Consider the following 24,198-nt stretch of genomic DNA (forward strand, 5'->3'; position numbering starts at 1 on the left):
AAGCTGGGACTATCCCAACGTTTAATAAACAGTTAGACAGTTACATGGATAGGACAGGTTTGGAGGGATATGGACCAAACGCGGGCAGGTAGGACTAGTGTAGGTAGGACATTGTTGGCCAGTGTGGGCAAGTTGGGCTGAAGGGCCTGTTTCCGTGCTGTATCACTCTATGACTCTATCGTGAAGAGACGTTACCCCAGCATTTACTGTTCTTTTTGTTGTAAGTTTGTGTGTAGTTTACTCTTTCATCAGATGATCATTTATAACATGTTACCCAATAATCATATTCTCTAGTCTATCGACTGCTATTTATTGAAATTAGTGCATCACAGTGGCCCAGCGGTAGAGTTGCTGCCTCACAGCGCCAGAGACCCGTGTTCCATCCCGACTACGGGCGCTGTCTGTACGGAGTTTGTACGTTCTCCCCGTGACCGCGTGGGTTTTCTCCGGGTGCTCCAGTTTCCTCCCGCACTCCAAAGATGTACAGGTTTGCAGGTTAATTGCCTTCGATAAAATTGTACATTGTTCCTAGTGTGTGTAGGGTAGTGCTAGTGTACAGGGATTGCTGGTCGGCGCGGACTCGGTGGGTTGAAGGACCTGTTTCTACGCTGTATCTCTTAAGTCTAAAGTCTAAAATAACAAACATAGACAGCGACCCAATTCCAAACTCCCACAATCTGTCCAAAAAACCCAACTTCCAGGTTGAGATGATGTCCACTCCAGGAGCTGCAAGTGCTAGTTTACAAAGTCTGTGTGAGGTGTAGTGTGTGTCATGTGCAGTGTGTGTGTGGTGCAGTGTGTCTCGGGTGCAGTGTGTGTGAGGGTCAGGGCTCCCACGTTGAGCTGATGTCCACAGCTCCCACGTTGAGGTGATGTCCACAGCTCCCACGTTGAGGTGATGTCCACAGCTCCCACGTTGAGGTGATGTCCACAACTCCCACGTTGAGGTGAAGCCACTCCAGGAGCAGATAGTTTCCAATGTTGGGTTGGGTCAAGGCTGCCATAATCTGCACATTGGCGCCATCTGGTGGCCCCGGGTCACAACAGCAACATCGCCAGCCACACTTCACACAAACGAGACATGAAACGTTACCTATTTCCTTCGCTCCATAGACGCTGCTGCACCCGCTGAGTTTCCCCAGCATTTTTGTGTACCTTTAAAGTACGGGAGACAAGTGTAGGTGAGGTGCACTGACTGTGTGGGCAGACGTGATTGCCTATGGGGTTCACTGTCGAGGACTGTCCTTAATAACCTCAAGAAAATATGAAGTCTACGCGAGCCTGCTTCAGTTTCCTGGGTCCAACTCAGAGAGAAGTCTCCCCCCTTTCCAGGGTTAATCGCTCCACTGTTTATAATGCTCTCTGCATTATGAAGTCCTCGACAGTGAACCTCTTGGACAATCACTATCAAAGTGTCTGCACATACAGTCAGTACACCTCTCCTACACTTGTCTCCCGTACTAAATCACCAGCGGTTCCACCCGCTGCCCCACTGTGATGCCCACGAGCTTCTTCAAATTTATATTAGCAAGTTTTTCATGACAATACCAAATATTGAATGTGTAGTTACTTACTTAAAGGGAGTGTTAACGTGTGTGACCATTTAGAATGTGGTTAACTTTAAACCTCTGACCCACTGCTGAAGTCTCACAACAGAAGCAGTAATTTCACCGCAGAGTTCACCTCTCCTCAAAACACAAGGAGATCTATGCAATTGTGAGCAAGTTCAACTTGTTGCCACAGGTTTCATCCAAATTGCCAGGTATCTCTCTGCTTCTTATCATTCTGTCCAAAGCAGTTGGCGATTCATCAAAGAGCCAGATGTTGTGTGGGACAGTGAGTGAGAGGTCGATGGTAACGGATCTGAAGATATTAGGAATAGACAGAAAATGCTGGAGTAACTCAGCGGGTCAGGCAGCATCTGTGGAGAACATGGATAGGTGACGTTTCACAGAGTGCTGGAGTAACTCAGCGGGTCAGGCAGCATCTGTGGAGAACATGGATAGGTGACGTTTCACAGAGTGCTAGAGTAACTCAGCGGGTCAGGCAGCATCTGTGGAGAACATGGATAGGTGACGTTTCACAGAGTGCTGGAGTAACTCAGCGGGTCAGGCAGCATCTGTGGAGAACATGGATAGGTGACGTTTCACAGAGTGCTAGAGTAACTCAGCGGGTCAGGCAGCATCTGTGGAGAACATGGATAGGTGACGTTTCACAGAGTGCTGGAGTAACTCAGCGGGTCAGGCAGCATCTGTGGAGAACATGGATAGGTGACGTTTCACAGGGTGCTGGAGTAACTCAGGTGACGTTATGGGTCAATACTGGGGTTGATCACATCTGCCTGAGGGTTGCAGCACAGGTGTCCAGGGGTTGTGCCAAGGTGCCTGTACAACCACAGTCATGCTCTGTAGCTCAGAACTGGTCTGTCATCTCGGTAAGAAGGCATGTGCATGTGTGTGCGTGTGCATGCGTGCGTGTCTGTGTGTGTGTGTGTGTGCGCAGGTGTATGTGTGTGCGCAGGTGTGTGTGCATGCATGTGTGCGCGCGCGTGTTTGCGTGTGTGGGCACGCATGTGCATGCGTGAGTGTGTGCGTGCACATGTGTGTGTATGTGTGTACGCATGTGCGTGCGTGTGTGCATGCGTGTGTGTGCGCGTGCATGTGTGAATTTGTGGAATTCTCTGTCACAGAAAGCAGTGGAGGCCAAATCACTGGATTAATTTAAAAGAGAGCTAGATAGATCTCTAGGGACTAGCGGAATCAGGGGATATGGGGAGAAGGCAGGAACGGGATACTGATTGGGGATGATCAGCCATGATCGCAGTGAACGGCAGTGCTGGCTCAAAGGACCGAATGACCTACTCCTGCACCTATTGTCTACGTTTCTATGACTTAAATGATCTGGTGCCTGTAATAGTGCCCAGCCAATACTCACTTCTCACCCTTCTTGGTCTCGACTTGAAGTCGAGAAGTCTCAGGGACACCTTGGTTAAACCAAAGGACATAGTTTGACACAAGAGTGAATAAGACTAGTGTTGTCTTACTATTGAACCAATGATTTACAAAGGAAAGGCTGTAAAACTCGGTTTGACATTGACTGGCTGACATTTTAACCTCTGGCAGAGTTAAAACTATGGGACTCACAAATCCACAAGGCCATCATTTTCCTTTTTGTTGCATTATAACCGTTCAGTTACGCAGGAAACAACATTGGTCGGCGTGGGCAAGTTGGGACAAACCACCTGTTTCCGTGCTTAATGACTCCATGACATATGAACAAGAAAATTAGAATAAATTAAAAATTCCAATATTAGTACAAAAAAGCCCAAAGCCCTTAGTGCGAGCAGGACAGTTTGTAGTTTGTGCAGTTTTGGGTCTAATTTGAGGAAGGACATTCTTACTACTGAGGGAGTGCAGCGTAGGTTCACCAGGTTCATTCCCGGGATGGCGAGACTGACGTATGATGACAGAATGGGTCAAATGGTCTTGTATTCACTAAACTTTTTGTAGGAAGAGAGGAGTTCTTATCGAAACATATAACATTCTTAAAGGACTGGACAGGCTCGATACAGGAACATGTTCCCCATGTTGGGGGAGTCCAGAACCAGGGGCCACAGTTTCAGAATAAGGGGTCGGCCATTTAGGACTGAGATGAGGAAAAACTTTTTCACCCAGAGAGTTGTGAATCTGTGGAATTCTCTGCCTCAGCAGGCAGTGGAGGCCGATTCACTGAATTTTTTCAAGAGAGAGTTAGGGCTCTTAGGGCTAAAGGAATCAAGGGATATGGGGAAAAAGCAGGAACAGGGTACTGATTTTGGATGATTAGCCATGATCATATTGAATGGCGGTGCTGGCTCGAAGGGACAAATGGATTACTCCTGCAACAATTCTTCTATGTTTCTATGTAGTTCGGTTTAGTTGGTGTTTGCTGTGTTAAATAGCCTGATGGCTGTAGGGAAGAAGCTGTTCCTGAGTCTGGATGTTACAGTTTTCAGGCTCCTGTACCTTCTTCCTGATGGCAGAAGTGAATGGCCAGGGTGGTGTGGGTCTCTGATGATAGCACCTCCTGTAGATCCCTTCGCTGGTGTTAGGGGGGGTCAGTGTGTGATGGAGCGGGCAGTGTGGGGTAGGGAGGTCAGTATCCGTGATGGAGCGGGCAGTGTCCACCGCTCTCTGTCATCTCCTTTGTTCCTGGGCATTTGAGTTGCTGAGCCAGGCTGTGATGCAACCCGTAGAAGTTGAGGAGACTATTTGTCGACAATGAATCTCCTCAATCTGCTAAACAAGTAGAGGCATTGATGGACTTTCTTCATGATAGCATCAACGTGCTGGGTCCAGGGTAAATGCTCAGAGATATTGACACTCAGGAACTTGAAGTTAGACACGGGTCTGAAGAAGGGTCTCAACCCGAAACGTCACCTATCCATGTTCCCCACAGATGCTGCCTGACCCGCTGAGTTACTCCAGCACTCTGTGAAACGTCACCTATCCATGTTCTCCACAGATGCTGCCTGACCCGCTGAGTTACTCCAGCACTCTGTGAAACGTCACCTATCCATGTTCTCCACAGATGCTGCCTGACCCGCTGAGTTACTACAGCTCTCTGACCTCTGATCATGGTGGGGCATTTTAGGGGATGACCTTTGTTGCGAGTGCAGATCGGTGCTGAGTGTGAACGTGTGGACCTGGGACGTTCTCTTGGTCGACCACAACACAGGTCTGTTAGTGAAGAACTGAGCGATCCATCACACGTCAGAATCTGAAACCTGCTCATCTTTTCCATCTATACATTTCTTTATGATAAGCTGTAAAGCCCTTTAGTCTAGAGCTGCTGAATATTGTTCTATGGCCAGCTTAATCTCAGGTAAGTGCCAGGATAAGGAGTGGAGGGATTTCGCACGAGTCAAACTTATATGTTGTATTGAGGCGAAGAATTTGGCAAAACCTGTGAGTTACATAAATCACTGAATACTTGAACACCTGTTTAACTTGGTCAGTTGTAATATTTTAGATTACAACACATTAGCATTAATTTCCAAATTGTAATCCTAGTCCGTTTCAATACATTCGAGGAAAGTAGTATTTGCGTATAATTTTGAGTGGATATTTACGTAGACATGGAACATGAAACATTACAGCACAGGGACAAGCCCTTCGGCCCAAACATGATGCCAAGCCCAACTCTTATCTGCCTGCACGTGATCCATATCCATATCCCTCCATTCCCTGCATATCCATGTCTCTATACAAGAGTCTTAATAACACCACTATGGTATCTGCCTCCACCACCACCCCTGGCAGTGTGTTCCAGGCACCCACCACCCTCTGTGTAAAATACCTGCCCCACACATCTCCTTTACACTTTGCCCCTCTCACCTTAAAGCTGCGCCCTCTATCTATCTAATCTACGCCTCTCATCATTTAATAAATTTTAGCAGCCTCTGGCGTTCCAGAGACAACAATCCCAGTTTGTCCACCCTCTCCCTGTAGCTGAACCCCTCTAATCCCGGCATCATAGAAACATAGACAATAGGTGCAGGAGTAGGCCATTCGGCCCTTCGAGCCTGCACCGCCATTCAATATGATCATGGCTGATCATCCAACTCAGTATCCTGTACCTGCCTTCTCTCCATACCCCCTGATCCCCTTAGCCACAAGGGCCACATCTAATTCCCTCTTAAATATAGCCAATGAACTGGCCTCAACTACCTTCTGCGGCAGAGAATTCCACAGATTCACCACTCTCTGTGTGAAAAAGTTTTCCTCATCTCGGTCTTAAAAGATTTCCCCCTTATCCTTAAACTGTGACCTCTTGTTCTGGACTTCCCCAACATCGGGTACAATCTTCCTGCATTTAGCCTGTCCAACCCCTTAAGAATTTTGTAAGTTTCTATAAGATCCCCCCTCAATCTTCTAAATTCTAGCGAGTACAAGCCGAGTCTATCCAGTTTTTTTTCATATGAAAGTCCTGACATCCCAGGAATCAGTCTGGTGAACCTTCTCTGTACTACCTCTATGGCAAGAATGTCTTTCCTCAGATTAGGAGACCAAAACTGTACGCAATACTCCAGGTGTGGTCTCACCAAGACCCTGTACAACTGCAGTAGAACCTCCCTGCTCCTATACTCAAATCCTTTTGCTATGAATGCTAACATACCATTCGCCTTCTTCACTGCCTGCTGCACCTGCATGCCTACTTTTAATGACTGGTGTACCATGACACCCAGGTCTCGTTGCATCTCCCCCTTTCCTAATCGGCCACCATTCAGATAATAATCTACTTTCCTGTTTTTGCCACCAAAGTTGATAACCTCACATTTATCCACATTATACTGCATCTGCCATGCATTTGCCCACTCACCCAGCCTATCCAAGTCACCTTGCAGCCTCCTAGCATCCTCCTCACAGCTAACACTGCCCCCCAGCTAACGTGTCATCCGCAAACTTGGAGATGTTGCATTCAATTCCCTCGTCCAAATCATTAATATATATCGTAAATAGTTGGGGTCCCAGAACTGAGCCTTGCGGTACCCCACTAGTCACTGCCTGCCATTGTGAAAAGGACCCGTTTACTCCTACTCTTTGCTTCCTGTCTGCCAGCCAGTTCTCTATCCACATCAATACTGAACCCCCAATACCGTGTGCTTTAAGTTTGTATACTAATCTCTTATGTGGGACCTTGTCGAAAGCCTTCTGGAAGTCCAGATACAACACATCCACTGGTTCTCCCTTATCCACTCTACTAGTTACATCCTCGAAAAATTCTATAAGATTCGTCAGACATGATTTACCCTTCATAAATCCATGCTGACTTTGTCCAATGATTTCACCACTTTCCAAATGTGCTGCTATCCCATATTTAATAACTGACTCTAGCAGTTTCCCCACTACCGATGTTAGACTAACTGGTCTGTAATTCCCCGTTTTCTCTCTCCCTCCCTTTTTAAAAAGTGGGGTTACATTTGCTACCCTCCAATCCTCAGGAACTACTCCAGAATCTAAAGAGTTCTGGTAAACCTCCTTTGCACCGTCTCCAAAGCCCCCACATCCCCCCTGTAATGGGGACGACCAGAACTGCCCGCAATACTCCACATGCTGCCCGACCCAAGTCCTATATAGCAGCAACATGCCTTATTATCTATATCCGGATCTATGAAAGTGACCGTACCCAACGTCTTCTTCACCACTTTGTCAACGTGTTGCGGCTTTCAGGAAATTATAGAACGGATGCTCACTGAGTGAGTGGTGTAAAGGGGAGATGGGAATGAGTTAGTGAAATACAGTGTGTGGCAACAGTATGTGCACAAGTTTGTCGTTCAGAAAGTCAATGTTAATATCTGTGTGATATTAGTTCTGCCTGATATTTACTTATATTTGATAAACTGGTGATTCTGGACTCGAGGGGCCTGAGTTACAGGAAGCTGTTGGGAAAGGCTAGGACACTATTTCTTGGGTGTAGGAGGATGAGGGATAATCTGATAGAGGTGTCCAAACTCACGAGGGGAATATACAGGTCTTTAACCTAGAGTTGGGGAATTAAGAACCAGACATGGGTTTAGTTGAAGGGGGGAAGTTTTAATGGTAACCTGAGGAGCAACTATTTCACACAGAGGGGGTGGGTGTCTGGAACAAGCTGCTGGAGGAGGTAGTTGAGGGACTATGACAACATTTAAAAGACACTTGGACAGGTAATGTATAGGACAGGTTTAGAGGGATATGGGGCAAACGCGGGCAGGTGGGACGTGTAGATGGGGCATGTTGGCATGGAGGGCCTGTTTCTGTGTTGTATAACTCTACCATGCATGGCGATTGGAGAGAAGTTGGAGATTTCACCGTCATTTAAAGTAATATCTTGCTGGCTTGTCTGGACTTGAGTTGGATCACAATAATTGCCACACCCAGGAGGTCTCTAACAGTCAAGGCTGAGCATGGCCCATCCACACGGATCCTGTTTTATCCATGGACCATTGAAATGTTGACCCTTCCTCTCCAGGTGTTGAGCCAGGTGGGAGACAATTAAATCTGAAGAAGGTCTGACCCGAAACGTCACCTATCCATGTTCTCCACAGATGCTGCCTGACCCACTGAGTTACTCCAGCACTGTGTGAAACGTCACCTATCCATGTTCTCCACAGAAGCTGCCTGACCCGCTGAGTTACTCCAGCACTCTGTGAAACGTCACCTATCCATGTTCTCCACAGATGCTGCCTGACCCGCTGAGTTACTCCAGCACCGGATCCTGACTGGAATTGTCAATCTTCTCGACTTGCATCCTTTGCAGTTTGAGAGCTCTGTGATCAACCAGTGAACGCAGATGCACTATGGTGGACAATGACATTAGTTAATGTACATAGACTGCCCCAGCCACTGCCTGAGAGCCACAGGCTCGGGTTCCATCCTGACCTCGGGTGCTGTCTGTGTGGAGTTTGCATGTCCTTCCTGTTACCTTGTGGGTTTTCCCCAGTTTCCTCCCACATCCCAGAGACATGCGGGTGTGCAAGTTTACTGGCCCTCTGCTCACAGTGGCAGATACTGGGCGCAGTTGATGAGAATGCAGGATTAGTGTAAACGGTCGTTTAGTGGCTAGCACGACCATGATGGGCCAAAGGGCCATTGGACCCTGTCAGGGATAACACGTTACTAATTCTCTCTTCCTCCTAGGCCCACACACAGGATTCCAACACAATTGTCCAGGGTGTGAGTTGGCCGGACTTTGTCCACCCGAATAACCGAACGCAGTTGTGCCACTGGCCGTGCAGGTGTCCGAGACTCTTGCCCCGATGCCCACCAGGGGTCAGCTTGGTGCTGGACGGCTGCGAGTGTTGCAGGACTTGTGCCAAGCAGCTGAGGGACAACTGCACGGAGGCAGACGTTTGTGATTACCATCGAGGGCTCTACTGTGACTATAGTGGTGACAGACCTCGCTACGAGGTGGGAGTATGTGCATGTAAGTGAAATATTCATCCCCAGTACATGCACGTGAGTGTGTGAGACCAGCCCCCTCTCTCTCTCTCTCTCTCTCTCTCTCTCTCTCTCTCTCGCTCCATACCTCCCCCACCCGTCGCACCAGCTTCTCGTTCCCATCCAGCAATGGCCTGGTTCCTCTATCATTACTTTTTTGCATATCTTTCATTCATTTGTTCTATATCATCACTGTCTATATATCTCGTTTCCCTTTCCCCTGATTAGTCTGAAGAAGGGTCTTGACCTGAAACATCACCTTCCTTCTCTCCAGAGATGATGCCTGTCCCGCTGAGTTAATCCAGCACTTTGTCTCTTCGCTTTAAACCAGCACCTGCAGTTCTGTCAAGAAATGTAGAATGTTCCGTTATTAGATAAAGGGAAGGTGAGGAAGAGGCAACGGAGTAGAGAGGGGCAGTGTGGTGTAGAGGGGCAGTGTGGTGTAGAGGGGGCAGTGTGTAGAGTAGAGGGGGGCAGTGTAGAGTAGAGAGGAGCAGTGTGGTGTAGAGGGGGCAGTGTGTAGAGTAGAGAGGGGCAGTGTGGTGTAGAGAGGGGCAGTGTGTAGAGTAGAGAGGGGCAGTGTGGTGTAGAGAGGGGCAGTGTGGTGTAGAGGGGGCAGTGTGTAGAGTAGAGGGGGGCAGTGTAGAGTAGAGAGGAGCAGTGTGGTGTAGAGGGGGCAGTGTGGTGTAGAGAGGGGCAGTGTGTAGAGGGGGCAGTGTGGTGTAGAGGGGGCAGTGTGGTGTAGAGAGGGGCAGTGTGTAGAGGGGGCAGTGTGGTGTAGAGAGGGGCAGTGTGGTGTAGAGAGGGGGCAGTGTGGTGTAGAGAGGGGCAGTGTGGTGTAGAGAGGGGCAGTGTGGTGTAGAGGGGGCAGTGTGGTGTAGAGAGGGGCAGTGTGGTGTAGAGAGGGGCAGTGTGGTGTAGAGAGGGGGCAGTGTGGTGTAGAGAGGGGGCAGTGTGGTGTAGAGAGGGCAGTGTGGTGTAGAGAGGGGGCAGTGTGGTGTAGAGGGGGCAGTGTGGTGTAGAGAGGGGCAGTGTGGTGTAGAGAGGGGCAGTGTGGTGTAGAGAGGGGGCAGTGTGGTGTAGAGAGGGGGCAGTGTGGTGTAGAGAGGGGCAGTGTGGTGTAGAGAGGGGCAGTGTGGTGTAGAGAGGGGGCAGTGTGTAGAGTAGAGGGGGCAGTGTGTAGAGGGGGCAGTTTGGAACAGAGAGGGGGCAGTGTGGAACAGAGAGGGGGCAGTGTGGTGTAGAGAGGGGCAGTGTGGTGTAGAGAGGGGCAGTGTGGTGTAGAGAGGGGCAGTGTGGTGTAGAGGGGGCAGTGTGGTGTAGAGGGGGGCAGTGTGGTGTAGAGGGGGCAGTGTGGTGTAGAGGGGGCAGTGTGGTGTAGAGGGGGCAGTGTGGTGTAGAGGGGGAAGTGTGGTGTAGAGGGGGGCAGTGTGGTGTAGAGGGGGCAGTGTGGTGTAGAGAGGGGCAGTGTGGTGTAGAGGGGGCATTGTGGTGTAGAGGGGGGCAGTGTGGTGTAGAGGGGGCAGTGTGGTGTAGAGGGGGCAGTGTGGTGTAGAGGGGGCAGTGTGGTGTAGAGGGGGCAGTGTGGTGTAGAGGGGGAAGTGTGGTGTAGAGAGGGGCAGTGTGGTGTAGAGGGGGCAGTGTGGTGTAGAGGGGGCAGTGTGGTGTAGAGAGGGGCAGTGTGGTGTAGAGAGGGGGCAGTGTGGTGTAGAGAGGGGCAGTGTGTAGAGTAGAGGGGGCAGTGTGTAGAGGGGGCAGTTTGGAACAGAGAGGGGGCAGTGTGGAACAGAGAGGGGCAGTGTGGTGTAGAGAGGGGGCAGTGTGGTGTAGAGAGGGGCAGTGTGGTGTAGAGAGGGCAGTGTGGTGTAGAGAGGGGCAGTGTGGTGTAGAGGGGGGCAGTGTGGGGTAGAGAGGGGCAGTGTAGAGTAGAGGGGGCAGTGTGGTGTAGAGAGGGGCAGTGTGGTGTAGAGGGGGCAGTGTGGGGTAGAGAGGGGGCAGTGTAGAGTAGAGGGGGCAGTGTGGTGTAGAGAGGGCAGTGTGGTGTAGAGAGGGGCAGTGTGGTGTAGAGGGGGCAGTGTGGTGTAGAGAGGGGCAGTGTGGTGTAGAGGGGGCAGTGTGTAGAGTAGAGGGGGCAGTGTGGTGTAGAGAGGGGCAGTGTGGTGTAAAGGGGGCAGTGTGGAACAGAGAGGGGCAGTGTGGTGTAGAGGGGGGCAGTGTGGTGTAGAGAGGGCAGTGTGGAACAGAGAGGGGCAGTGTGGTGTAGAGAGGGCAGTGTAGAGTAGAGAGGGGCAGTGTGGTGTAGAGAGGGCAGTGTGGAACAGAGAGGGGCAGTGTGGTGTAGAGGGGGGCAGTGTGGTGTAGAGAGGGCAGTGTGGAACAGAGAGGGGCAGTGTGGTGTAGAGAGGGCAGTGTGGAACAGAGAGGGGCAGTGTGGTGTAGAGGGGGGCAGTGTGGTGTAGAGAGGGCAGTGTGGAACAGAGAGGGGCAGTGTGGTGTAGAGAGGGCAGTGTAGAGTAGAGAGGGGCAGTGTGGTGTAGAGAGGGCAGTGTGGAACAGAGAGGGGCAGTGTGGTGTAGAGAGGGCAGTGTAGAGTAGAGAGGGGCAGTGTGGTGTAGAGAGGGCAGTGTGGAACAGAGAGGGGCAGTGTGGTGTAGAGAGGGCAGTGTGTAGAGTAGAGGGGGCAGTGTGGTGTAGAGAGGGGCAGTGTGGTGTAGAGAGGGGCAGTGTGGTGTAGAGGGGGGCAGTGTGGTGTAGAGGGGGCAGTGTGGTGTAGAGGGGGGCAGTGTGGTGTAGAGAGGGCAGTGTGGAACAGAGAGGGGCAGTGTGGTGTAGAGGGGGCAGTGTGGTGTAGAGGGGGCAGTGTGGTGTAGAGGGGGCAGTGTGGTGTAGAGGGGGGCAGTGTGGTGTAGAGAGGGCAGTGTGGAACAGAGAGGGGCAGTGTGGTGTAGAGGGGGCAGTGTGGTGTAGAGGGGGCAGTGTGGTGTAGAGAGGGGCAGTGTGGTGTAGAGAGGGCAGTGTGTAGAGTAGAGGGGGCAGTGTGGTGTAGAGAGGGGCAGTGTGGTGTAGAGAGGGGCAGTGTGGTGTAGAGGGGGCAGTGTGGTGTAGAGGGGGCAGTGTGGTGTAGAGGGGGGCAGTGTGGTGTAGAGAGGGCAGTGTGGAACAGAGAGGGGCAGTGTGGTGTAGAGGGGGCAGTGTGGTGTAGAGGGGGCAGTGTGGAACAGAGAGGGGCAGTGTGGTGTAGAGGGGGGCAGTGTGGTGTAGAGAGGGGGCAGTGTGGTGTAGAGAGGGGGCAGTGTGGTGTAGAGAGGGCAGTGTGGTGTAGAGAGGGGCAGTGTGGTGTAGAGAGGGCAGTGTGGTGTAGAGAGGGCAGTGTGGTGTAGAGAGGGGCAGTGTGGTGTAGAGAGGGCAGTGTGGTGTAGAGAGGGCAGTGTGGTGTAGAGGGGCAGTGTGGTGTAGAGGGGGCAGTGTGGTGTAGAGAGGGCAGTGTGGTGTAGAGGGGGCAGTGTGGTGTAGAGGGGGCAGTGTGGTGTAGAGAGGGGCAGTGTGGTGTAGAGAGGGGCAGTGTGGTGTAGAGAGGGCAGTGTGGTGTAGAGAGGGCAGTGTGGTGTAGAGGGGGCAGTGTGTAGAGGGGGCAGTGTGGTGTAGAGAGGGACAGTGTGGTGTAGAGAGGGCAGTGTGGTGTAGAGAGGGGCAGTGTGGTGTAGAGAGGGCAGTGTGGTGTAGAGAGGGGCAGTGTGGTGTAGAGAGGGCAGTGTGGTGTAGAGAGGGGCAGTGTGTAGAGGGGGCAGTGTGGTGTAGAGAGGGACAGTGTGGTGTAGAGAGGGCAGTGTGGTGTAGAGGGGGCAGTGTGGTGTAGAGAGGGGCAGTGTGGTGTAGAGAGGGCAGTGTGGTGTAGAGAGGGGCAGTGTGTAGAGGGGGCAGTGTGGTGTAGAGAGGGGGCAGTGTGGTGTAGAGAGGGGCAGTGTGGTGTAGAGAGGGGCAGTGTGGTGTAGAGGGGGGCAGTGTGGTGTAGAGGGGGCAGTGTGGTGTAGAGGGGGCAGTGTGGTGTAGAGGGGGCAGTGTGGTGTAGAGGGGGGCAGTGTGGTGTAGAGAGGGCAGTGTGGAACAGAGAGGGGCAGTGTGGTGTAGAGAGGGGGCAGTGTGGTGTAGAGAGGGGCAGTGTGTAGAGTAGAGGGGGCAGTGTGTAGAGGGGGCAGTTTGGAACAGAGAGGGGGCAGTGTGGAACAGAGAGGGGGCAGTGTGGTGTAGAGAGGGGCAGTGTGGTGTAGAGAGGGGCAGTGTGGTGTAGAGGGGGCAGTGTGGTGTAGAGAGGGGCAGTGTGGTGTAGAGGGGGCAGTGTGGTGTAGAGGGGGCAGTGTGGTGTAGAGGGGGCAGTGTGGTGTAGAGGGGGGCAGTGTGGTGTAGAGGGGGGCAGTGTGGTGTAGAGAGGGGCAGTGTGGTGTAGAGGGGGAAGTGTGGTGTAGAGGGGGAAGTGTGGTGTAGAGAGGGGCAGTGTGGTGTAGAGAGGGGCAGTGTGGTGTAGAGGGGGCAGTGTGGTGTAGAGGGGGCAGTGTGGTGTAGAGGGGGCAGTGTGGTGTAGAGGGGGGCAGTGTGGTGTAGAGGGGGAAGTGTGGTGTAGAGGGGGAAGTGTGGTGTAGAGAGGGGCAGTGTGGTGTAGAGGGGGCAGTGTGGTGTAGAGGGGGCAGTGTGGTGTAGAGAGGGGCAGTGTGGTGTAGAGAGGGGGCAGTGTGGTGTAGAGAGGGCAGTGTGGTGTAGAGGGGGCAGTGTGGTGTAGAGGGGGCAGTGTGGTGTAGAGGGGGCGGTGTGGTGTAGAGGGGGGCAGTGTGGTGTAGAGGGGGAAGTGTGGTGTAGAGGGGGAAGTGTGGTGTAGAGAGGGGCAGTGTGGTGTAGAGAGGGGCAGTGTGGTGTAGAGAGGGGGCAGTGTGGTGTAGAGAGGGGCAGTGTGGTGTAGAGGGGGGCAGTGTGGTGTAGAGGGGGCAGTGTGGTGTAGAGGGGGCAGTGTGGTGTAGAGAGGGGCAGTGTGGTGTAGAGGGGGCAGTGTGGTGTAGAGAGGGGCAGTGTGGTGTAGAGAGGGGCAGTGTGTAGAGTAGAGGGGGCAGTGTGGTGTAGAGAGGGGCAGTGTGGTGTAGAGGGGGCAGTGTGGAACAGAGGGGGGCAGTGTGGTGTAGAGGGGGCAGTGTGGTGTAGAGAGGGGCAGTGTGGTGTAGAGGGGGCAGTGTGGTGTAGAGGGGGCAGTGTGGTGTAGAGAGGGGCAGTGTGGTGTAGAGGGGGCAGTGTGGTGTAGAGAGGGGCAGTGTGTAGAGTAGAGGGGGGCAGTGTGGTGTAGAGAGGGGCAGTGTGGTGTAGAGAGGGGCAGTGTGGTGTAGAGAGGGGCAGTGTGGTGTAGAGAGGGGCAGTGTGGTGTAGAGGGGGCAGTGTGGTGTAGAGGGGGGCAGTGTGGTGTAGAGGGGGGCAGTGTGGTGTAGAGAGGGCAGTGTGGAACAGAGAGGGGCAGTGTGGTGTAGAGAGGGGCAGTGTGGTGTAGAGAGGGGGCAGTGTGGTGTAGAGAGGGGCAGTGTGTAGAGTAGAGGGGGCAGTGTGTAGAGGGGCAGTTTGGAACAGAGAGGGGGCAGTGTGGAACAGAGAGGGGGCAGTGTGGTGTAGAGAGGGGCAGTGTGGTGTAGAGAGGGGCAGTGTGGTGTAGAGAGGGGCAGTGTGTAGAGTAGAGAGGGGCAGTGTGGTGTAGAGAGGGGCAGTGTGGTGTAGAGAGGGCAGTGTGGTGTAGAGAGGGGCAGTGTGGTGTAGAGAGGGGCAGTGTGGTGTAGAGGGGGCAGTGTGGTGTAGAGGGGGCAGTGTGGTGTAGAGGGGGCATTGTGGTGTAGAGGGGGGCAGTGTGGTGTAGAGGGGGAAGTGTGGTGTAGAGGGGGCAGTGTGGTGTAGAGGGGGCAGTGTGGTGTAGAGGGGGCAGTGTGGTGTAGAGGGGGAAGTGTGGTGTAGAGAGGGGCAGTGTGGTGTAGAGGGGGCAGTGTGGTGTAGAGAGGGGCAGTGTGGTGTAGAGAGGGGCAGTTGTGGTGTAGAGGGGGGGCAGTGTGGTGTAGAGGGGGCAGTGTGGTGTAGAGAGGGCAGTGTGGTGTAGAGGGGGCAGTGTGGTGTAGAGGGGGCAGTGTGGTGTAGAGGGGGCAGTGTGGTGTAGAGGGGGCAGTGTGGTGTAGAGGGGGAAGTGTGGTGTAGAGAGGGGCAGTGTGGTGTAGAGGGGGAAGTGTGGTGTAGAGAGGGGCAGTGTGGTGTAGAGGGGGCAGTGTGGTGTAGAGGGGGCAGTGTGGTGTAGAGAGGGCAGTGTAGAGTAGAGAGGAGCAGTGTGGTGTAGAGAGGGGCAGTGTGGTGTAGAGGGGGAAGTGTGGTGTAGAGAGGGGGCAGTGTGGTGTAGAGGGGGGCAGTGTGGGGTAGAGAGGGGGCAGTGTAGAGTAGAGGGGGCAGTGTGGTGTAGAGAGGGGCAGTGTGGTGTAGAGAGGGGCAGTGTGGTGTAGAGGGGGAAGTGTGGTGTAGAGAGGGCAGTGTGGTGTAGAGAGGGGCAGTGTGGTGTAGAGGGGGCAGTGTGGTGTAGAGAGGGGCAGTGTGGTGTAGAGAGGGCAGTGTGGTGTAGAGAGGGCAGTGTGGTGTAGAGGGGGCAGTGTGGTGTAGAGAGGGCAGTGTGGTGTAGAGAGGGGCAGTGTGGTGTAGAGGGGGCAGTGTGGTGTAGAGAGGGCAGTGTGGTGTAGAGAGGGGCAGTGTGGTGTAGAGAGGGCAGTGTGGTGTAGAGAGGGCAGTGTGTAGAGTAGAGGGGGCAGTGTGGTGTAGAGAGGGGCAGTGTGGTGTAGAGAGGGCAGTGTGTAGAGGGGGCAGTGTGGTGTAGAGAGGGCAGTGTGGTGTAGAGGGGGCAGTGTGGTGTAGAGAGGGGCAGTGTGGTGTAGAGAGGGCAGTGTGGTGTAGAGAGGGCAGTGTGGTGTAGAGGGGGCAGTGTGGAACAGAGAGGGGCAGTGTGGTGTAGAGGGGGGCAGTGTGGTGTAGAGGGGGCAGTGTGGTGTAGAGAGGGGCAGTGTGGTGTAGAGGGGGCAGTGTGGAACAGAGAGGGGCAGTGTGGTGTAGAGGGGGGCAGTGTGGTGTAGAGAGGGCAGTGTGGAACAGAGAGGGGCAGTGTGGTGTAGAGAGGGCAGTGTAGAGTAGAGAGGGGCAGTGTGGTGTAGAGAGGGCAGTGTGGAACAGAGAGGGGCAGTGTGGTGTAGAGAGGGGCAGTGTGGTGTAGAGAGGGGCAGTGTGGTGTAGAGGGGGCAGTGTGGTGTAGAGGGGGCAGTGTGGTGTAGAGGGGGGCAGTGTGGTGTAGAGAGGGCAGTGTGGAACAGAGAGGGGCAGTGTGGTGTAGAGGGGGCAGTGTGGTGTAGAGGGGGCAGTGTGGTGTAGAGGGGGCAGTGTGGTGTAGAGAGGGGCAGTGTGGTGTAGAGAGGGGCAGTGTGGTGTAGAGGGGGCAGTGTGGTGTAGAGGGGGCAGTGTGGTGTAGAGGGGGCAGTGTGGTGTAGAGGGGGCAGTGTGGTGTAGAGGGGGGCAGTGTGGTGTAGAGAGGGCAGTGTGGAACAGAGAGGGGCAGTGTGGTGTAGAGGGGGCAGTGTGGTGTAGAGGGGGCAGTGTGGTGTAGAGAGGGGCAGTGTGGTGTAGAGAGGGCAGTGTGGTGTAGAGAGGGGCAGTGTGGTGTAGAGAGGGGCAGTGTGGTGTAGAGGGGGCAGTGTGGTGTAGAGAGGGGCAGTGTGTAGAGGGGGCAGTGTGGTGTAGAGAGGGGGCAGTGTGGTGTAGAGAGGGCAGTGTGGTGTAGAGAGGGCAGTGTGGTGTAGAGGGGGCAGTGTGGTGTAGAGGGGGCAGTGTGGTGTAGAGAGGGGCAGTGTGTAGAGTAGAGGGGGCAGTGTGGTGTAGAGAGGGGGCAGTGTGGTGTAGAGAGGGGCAGTGTGTAGAGTAGAGGGGGCAGTGTGTAGAGGGGGCAGTTTGGAACAGAGAGGGGGCAGTGTGGAACAGAGAGGGGGCAGTGTGGTGTAGAGAGGGGCAGTGTGGTGTAGAGAGGGGCAGTGTGGTGTAGAGAGGGGCAGTGTGGTGTAGAGAGGGGCAGTGTGGTGTAGAGAGGGGCAGTGTGGTGTAGAGGGGGCAGTGTGGTGTAGAGGGGGCAGTGTGGTGTAGAGGGGGCAGTGTGGTGTAGAGGGGGGCAGTGTGGTGTAGAGGGGGAAGTGTGGTGTAGAGGGGGCAGTGTGGTGTAGAGGGGGCAGTGTGGTGTAGAGGGGGCAGTGTGGTGTAGAGGGGGAAGTGTGGTGTAGAGAGGGGCAGTGTGGTGTAGAGAGGGCAGTGTGGTGTAGAGGGGGCAGTGTGGTGTAGAGAGGGCAGTGTGGTGTAGAGGGGGCAGTGTGGTGTAGAGGGGGCAGTGTGGTGTAGAGGGGGCAGTGTGGTGTAGAGGGGGCAGTGTGGTGTAGAGGGGGAAGTGTGGTGTAGAGAGGGGCAGTGTGGTGTAGAGGGGGCAGTGTGGTGTAGAGGGGGCAGTGTGGTGTAGAGAGGGCAGTGTAGAGTAGAGAGGAGCAGTGTGGTGTAGAGAGGGGCAGTGTGGTGTAGAGGGGGAAGTGTGGTGTAGAGAGGGGGCAGTGTGGTGTAGAGGGGGGCAGTGTGGGGTAGAGAGGGGGCAGTGTAGAGTAGAGGGGGCAGTGTGGTGTAGAGAGGGGCAGTGTGGTGTAGAGGGGGCAGTGTGGTGTAGAGGGGGCAGTGTGGTGTAGAGAGGGGCAGTGTGGTGTAGAGAGGGGCAGTGTGGTGTAGAGAGGGCAGTGTGGTGTAGAGAGGGCAGTGTGTAGAGGGGGCAGTGTGGTGTAGAGAGGGGCAGTGTGGTGTAGAGGGGGCAGTGTGGTGTAGAGAGGGGCAGTGTGGTGTAGAGGGGGCAGTGTGGTGTAGAGAGGGGCAGTGTGGTGTAGAGAGGGGCAGTGTGGTGTAGAGAGGGGCAGTGTGGTGTAGAGGGGGCAGTGTGGTGTAGAGAGGGCAGTGTGTAGAGGGGGCAGTGTGGTGTAGAGGGGGCAGTGTGGTGTAGAGAGGGGCAGTGTGGTGTAGAGAGGGGCAGTGTGGTGTAGAGAGGGGCAGTGTGGTGTAGAGAGGGCAGTGTGGTGTAGAGAGGGCAGTGTGTAGAGGGGGCAGTGTGGTGTAGAGAGGGCAGTGTGGTGTAGAGGGGGCAGTGTGGTGTAGAGAGGGGCAGTGTGGTGTAGAGAGGGCAGTGTGGTGTAGAGAGGGCAGTGTGTAGAGTAGAGGGGGCAGTGTGGTGTAGAGAGGGGCAGTGTGGTGTAGAGAGGGGCAGTGTGGTGTAGAGGGGGCAGTGTGGTGTAGAGAGGGCAGTGTGGAACAGAGAGGGGCAGTGTGGTGTAGAGGGGGGCAGTGTGGTGTAGAGAGGGCAGTGTGGAACAGAGAGGGGCAGTGTGGTGTAGAGAGGGCAGTGTAGAGTAGAGAGGGGCAGTGTGGTGTAGAGAGGGGCAGTGTGGTGTAGAGAGGGGCAGTGTGGTGTAGAGGGGGCAGTGTGGTGTAGAGGGGGCAGTGTGGTGTAGAGGGGGGCAGTGTGGTGTAGAGAGGGCAGTGTGGTGTAGAGGGGGCAGTGTGTAGAGTAGAGAGGGGCAGTGTGGTGTAGAGGGGGGGCAGTGTGGTGTAGAGAGGGCAGTGTGGAACAGAGAGGGGCAGTGTGGTGTAGAGGGGGCAGTGTGGTGTAGAGGGGGCAGTGTGGTGTAGAGAGGGGCAGTGTGGTGTAGAGAGGGCAGTGTGGTGTAGAGAGGGGGCAGTGTGGTGTAGAGAGGGGCAGTGTGGTGTAGAGGGGGAAGTGTGGTGTAGAGAGGGGCAGTGTGGTGTAGAGAGGGCAGTGTGTAGAGTAGAGAGGGGCAGTGTGTAGAGTAGAGGGGGGCAGTGTAGAGTAGAGAGGAGCAGTGTGGTGTAGAGAGGGGGCAGTGTGGTGTAGAGGGGGCAGTGTGGTGTAGAGGGGGCAGTGTGGAACAGAGAGGGGCAGTGTGGTGTAGAGGGGGGCAGTGTGGTGTAGAGAGGGGCAGTGTGGTGTAGAGGGGGCAGTGTGGAACAGAGAGGGGCAGTGTGGTGTAGAGGGGGCAGTGTGGTGTAGAGAGGGGCAGTGTGGTGTAGAGGGGGGCAGTGTGGTGTAGAGGGGGGCAGTGTGGTGTAGAGGGGGCAGTGTGGTGTAGAGAGGGGGCAGTGTGGTGTAGAGAGGGGCAGTGTGGTGTAGAGGGGGGGCAGTGTGGTGTAGAGAGGGCAGTGTGGTGTAGAGGGGGCAGTGTGGTGTAGAGGGGGCAGTGTGGTGTAGAGAGGGCAGTGTGGTGTAGAGGGGGCAGTGTGTAGAGGGGGCAGTGTGGTGTAGAGAGGGGCAGTGTGGTGTAGAGGGGGCAGTGTGGTGTAGAGAGGGGGCAGTGTGGTGTAGAGAGGGCAGTGTGGTGTAGAGGGGGCAGTGTGGTGTAGAGAGGGGGCAGTGTGGTGTAGAGAGGGCAGTGTGGTGTAGAGGGGGGCAGTGTGGTGTAGAGAGGGGGCAGTGTGGTGTAGAGAGGGCAGTGTGGTGTAGAGGGGGCAGTGTGGTGTAGAGAGGGCAGTGTGGTGTAGAGAGGGCAGTGTGGTGTAGAGGGGGCAGTGTGTAGAGGGGGCAGTGTGGTGTAGAGAGGGGGCAGTGTGGTGTAGAGGGGGCAGTGTGGTGTAGAGAGGGGGCAGTGTGGTGTAGAGAGGGGCAGTGTGGTGTAGAGGGGGCAGTGTGGTGTAGAGAGGGGGCAGTGTGGTGTAGAGAGGGCAGTGTGGTGTAGAGGGGGCAGTGTGTAGAGGGGGCAGTGTGGTGTAGAGAGGGGGCAGTGTGGTGTAGAGGGGGCAGTGTGGTGTAGAGAGGGGGCAGTGTGGTGTAGAGAGGGCAGTGTGGTGTAGAGAGGGGGCAGTGTGGTGTAGAGAGGGGGCAGTGTGGTGTAGAGAGGGGCAGTGTGTAGAGTAGAGGGGGCAGTGTGGTGTAGAGAGGGGCAGTGTGGAACAGAGAGGGGCAGTGTGGTGTAGAGGGGGCAGTGTGGTGTAGAGAGGGCAGTGTGGTGTAGAGAGGGGGCAGTGTGGTGTAGAGGGGGCAGTGTGGTGTAGAGGGGGCAGTGTGGTGTAGAGGGGGGCAGTGTGGTGTAGAGGGGGCAGTGTGGTGTAGAGGGGGCAGTGTGGTGTAGAGGGGGCAGTGTGGTGTAGAGGGGGCAGTGTGGTGTAGAGGGGCAGTGTGGTGTAGAGAGGGCAGTGTGGTGTAGAGGGGGCAGTGTGGTGTAGAGGGGGCAGTGTGGTGTAGAGAGGGCAGTGTGGTGTAGAGGGGGCAGTGTGGTGTAGAGAGGGCAGTGTGGTGTAGAGGGGGCAGTGTGGTGTAGAGAGGGCAGTGTGGTGTAGAGGGGGCAGTGTGGTGTAGAGGGGGCAGTGTGGTGTAGAGGGGGCAGTGTGGTGTAGAGAGGGGCAGTGTGGTGTAGAGAGGGGGCAGTGTGGTGTAGAGGGGGCAGTGTGGTGTAGAGGGGGCAGTGTGTAGAGTAGAGGGGGCAGTGTGTAGAGGGGGCAGTGTGGAACAGAGAGGGGGCAGTGTGGTGTAGAGGGGGCAGTGTGGTGTAGAGGGGGCAGTGTGGTGTAGAGAGGGGCAGTGTGGTGTAGAGAGGGGGCAGTGTGGTGTAGAGAGGGGCAGTGTGTAGAGTAGAGGGGGCAGTGTGTAGAGGGGGCAGTTTGGAACAGAGAGGGGGCAGTGTGGAACAGAGAGGGGGCAGTGTGGTGTAGAGAGGGGCAGTGTGGAACAGAGGGGGGCAGTGTGGTGTAGAGAGGGGCAGTGTGGTGTAGAGAGGGGGGCAGTGTGGAACAGAGAGGGGCAGTGTGGAACAGAGGGGGGCAGGGCGTAAAGCAAAGGTCTCAGATATCTTCGACCAACATAGAGTCGGGGATCTGCGGGGAATGTCACTGACGGACTCACCTGCTCCACAGATACATCTTTGGTCGACCAATGCCTGAGTCAAAGCTGCAAATACTTGACCAGTTGAGAGTTTAATGCGAGTGTTGGCCGTGTCACGGGGATGTGGCCAGGGTCAGACTTTACTGACTTTACCCGGCATTAAATCATGTATCTGTACACTGTGGACGGGTCGATTGTAATCAAGTATTGTCTTTCCGCTGACTGGCTAGCAGCAGCTTTTCACTGTACCTCAGTACACGTGACAACACATGACAACAAACGACACTGAAGTCAACTGAAACGTGATGGATGCTGAGAGGGGTGGGGACAGTGTGAGATTGGGAATAACAATCACACGAAGCTGGGAATCAGTGCAGTGGGTGGGACAGATGGTGGCCCAGCGGGTAGAGTTGCCGCCTCACAGCACCAGTGACCCCGGTTCAATCCTGACTACGGGCGCTGTCTGTACGGAGTTTGTACGTTCTCCCCGTGACCTGCGTGGGTTTTCTCCGGTTCCCTCCCGCACTCCAAATACGTGCAGGTTTGTAGGTTAACTGGCTTGGTATAAATATAAATTGTCCCCAGTGTGTGTAGGATAGTGTTGGTGTACGGGGTCGGCACGGACCCGGTGGGCTGAAGGGCCTGTTTCTACGCTGTATCTCTAAAGTTGAAAGTCTAACTGGGACCCAGAACTCTGTCATTGTTAACTGTTGACCTGGTCTCTCCATGGTCAGATGCTGCCTGACCCGCTGAGTGTTGGTCAGCTGGTGCCATCTTGTGGATAAACTCCGAATGGCAGGAAGTACAACAGTTCCCGGTGGGTTGGACTGGACTAATGTCGCTGTCGAGGGAAGACAAATGCGTTCGTGGTTTTTATACGGTGAAGGTCGGGTATTTGAAACATGAATGAACTCTTTGCTTCTTCAGATCTGGGTGGAGTTGGATGTGAGCTGGACGGAGCGATTTATTCCAACGGCCAGAGTTTCCAGCCCACCTGCAAGTATAAATGTACGTGTATGAACGGGGTGATTGGCTGCGTCCCCGTCTGCAGACGGTCTCGTCCACCTCTGGTCTGGTGCCACAACCCCAAACGTGTGAAGATGCTGGGACGATGCTGCGAGCTGTGGATCTGTGACCAGTCCATGAAGCTGCTGAAGGCGGCACCTGTCCAGGTGTCCATGTCAGGTAGACCACCCCGTACACAGCACCTGTCCAGGTGTCCATGTCAGGTAGACCACCCCGTACACAGCACCTGTCCAGGTGTCCATGTCAGGTAGACCACCCCGTACACAGCACCTGTCCAGGTGTCCAAGTCAGGTAGACCACCCCGTACACAGCACCTGTCTACGTGTCCATGTCAGGTAGACCACCCCGTACACAGCACCTGTCCAGGTGTCCATGTCAGGTAGACCACCCTGATCAGCGAGGTGTCCAACCCCTCTCTGACGGGGCAGCAGAGGCTCAGACTGAGAGAACGTGCAAATGAGAATCAGTTAAATACGTGAACGGTGAAAGGTCTTCAGTGATAGGAGCAGGTTAGGCCATTCGGCCCATCAAGTCTATCCCACCATTCAATCATGGCTGATCTATCTCTGCCTCCTGACCCCATTCTCCTGCCTTTTCCCCATAACCCTTGACACACGTACTAATCAAGAATCTATTTGTCTCTGCTCTAAATATATCCACTGACTTGGCCTCCACAGCCGCCTGTGGCAATGAATTCCACAGATTCACCACCCTCTGACTAAATAAATTCCCCCTCATCTCCTTCCTAAAGGAACGTCCTTCAGAGGCTGTGCCCTCTAGTCCTAGACTCTCCCACTAGTGGGTGTCTCCACATCCACTCTATCCAGGCCTTTCACTGTTCTGTATGTTTCAATGAGGTCCCCCCTCATTTGTGGAGCAGGGCAGTGATTAATTGGATAATTGTTACAAAGATTCCCAGATGATCTGTGATGTCTCATTCCGTGATTCTTTGCTTCATGTTCCCTCTACTCCGCTTCCCCAGGTTTTCCCAATGTCTCCAGGCAGATGGATCGAGCTCTGTCCATGATTGCCTGAAAGTGGCAACACAAGTAGACAGAGCGGTGAAGAAGGTGTGCGTTGCGCTTGCCTTCATCGGTCGCGGCACTGAGTACAAGAGTCAGGAGGTCACGATGCTGCTATATAGCACTTGGGTCAGGCCGCATGTGGAGTATTGCGGGCAGTTCTGGTCGCCCCCATTACAGGGGGGATGTGGGGGCTCTGGAGACGGTGCAGAGGAGGTTTACCAGAACGGTGCCGGGATTAGAGGGGTTCAGCTACAGGGAGAGGGTGGACAGACTGGGATTGTTTTCTCTGGAACGCCAGAGGTTGAGGGGAGACCTGATAGAAATATAGAAAGTTATGAGAAGCGTAGAGAGGGTAGACAGTCAGAACCTTTCTCCACAGGATGAAAATATGAATTAGTAGAGTGCACAGCTTTACGGTGAGAGGGGAAAAGTTTAAAGGAGATGTGCGGGGCAAGTATTTTGCAGAGAGTGTGGAACACTCTGCCAAGGGTGGTGATGGAGGCAGAACCTAGGTGAACCTACGCTGCACTCCCTCAATAGCAAGAATGTCCTTCCTCAAATTTGGAGACCAAAACTGCACACAATACTCCAGGTGTGGTCTCACCAGGGTACAACTGCAGAAGGACCTCTTTGCTCCTATACTCAACTCCTTTTGTTATGAAGGCCAACATGCCATTAACTTTCTTCACTGCCTGCTGTACCTGCATGCTTACTTTCAGTGAATGATGAACAAGGACATCCAGGTCTCGTTGTACTTGCCTATTTCATAATCTGCCTTCCTGTTCTTGCCACCCGTTATCCAACCTCACATTTATCCACATTAAACTTCATCTGCCATGCATCTGCCCACTCCCCCAACCTGTCCAAGTCACCCTGCATTCTCATAGCATCCTCCTCACAGTTCACACTGCCACCCAGCTTTGTGTCATCTGCAAATTTGCTAATGTTACTTTTAATTCCTTCATCGGTCCCATTGATATATATTGTAAATAGCTGTGGTCCCAGCACCGAGCCTTGCGGTACCCCACTAGTCACTGCCTGCCATTCTGAAAGGGACCCGTTAATCCCTACTCTTTGTTTCCTGTCTGCCAACCAATTTTCCATCCATGTCAGCACTCTACCCCCAATACCATGTGCTCTAATTTTGCCCACTAATCTCATATGTGGGACCTTATCAAATACTTTTTAGCATTTTAACATTAGCTACCCTCCAATCCACAGGAACTGATCCTGAATC

General features: G+C 54.3%; 1 protein-coding gene across 1 annotated transcript in view; it reads left to right on the forward strand.

Moving 5' to 3' along the window:
• The window catches only part of ccn4 (cellular communication network factor 4), a 35,689-nt gene that overhangs the window by 7,093 nt on the left and 4,398 nt on the right, over positions 1–24,198 (forward strand). The window contains exons 2-3 of the mRNA XM_033020372.1: positions 8,661–8,946; positions 21,838–22,095. Coding sequence (XP_032876263.1) covers positions 8,661–8,946; positions 21,838–22,095 — 544 coding nt within the window. The remainder of the gene's footprint in view (positions 1–8,660; positions 8,947–21,837; positions 22,096–24,198) is intronic.

This window comes from Amblyraja radiata, chromosome 4 (assembly GCF_010909765.2).
Source record: "Amblyraja radiata isolate CabotCenter1 chromosome 4, sAmbRad1.1.pri, whole genome shotgun sequence".
NCBI lineage: Eukaryota > Metazoa > Chordata > Chondrichthyes > Rajiformes > Rajidae > Amblyraja > Amblyraja radiata.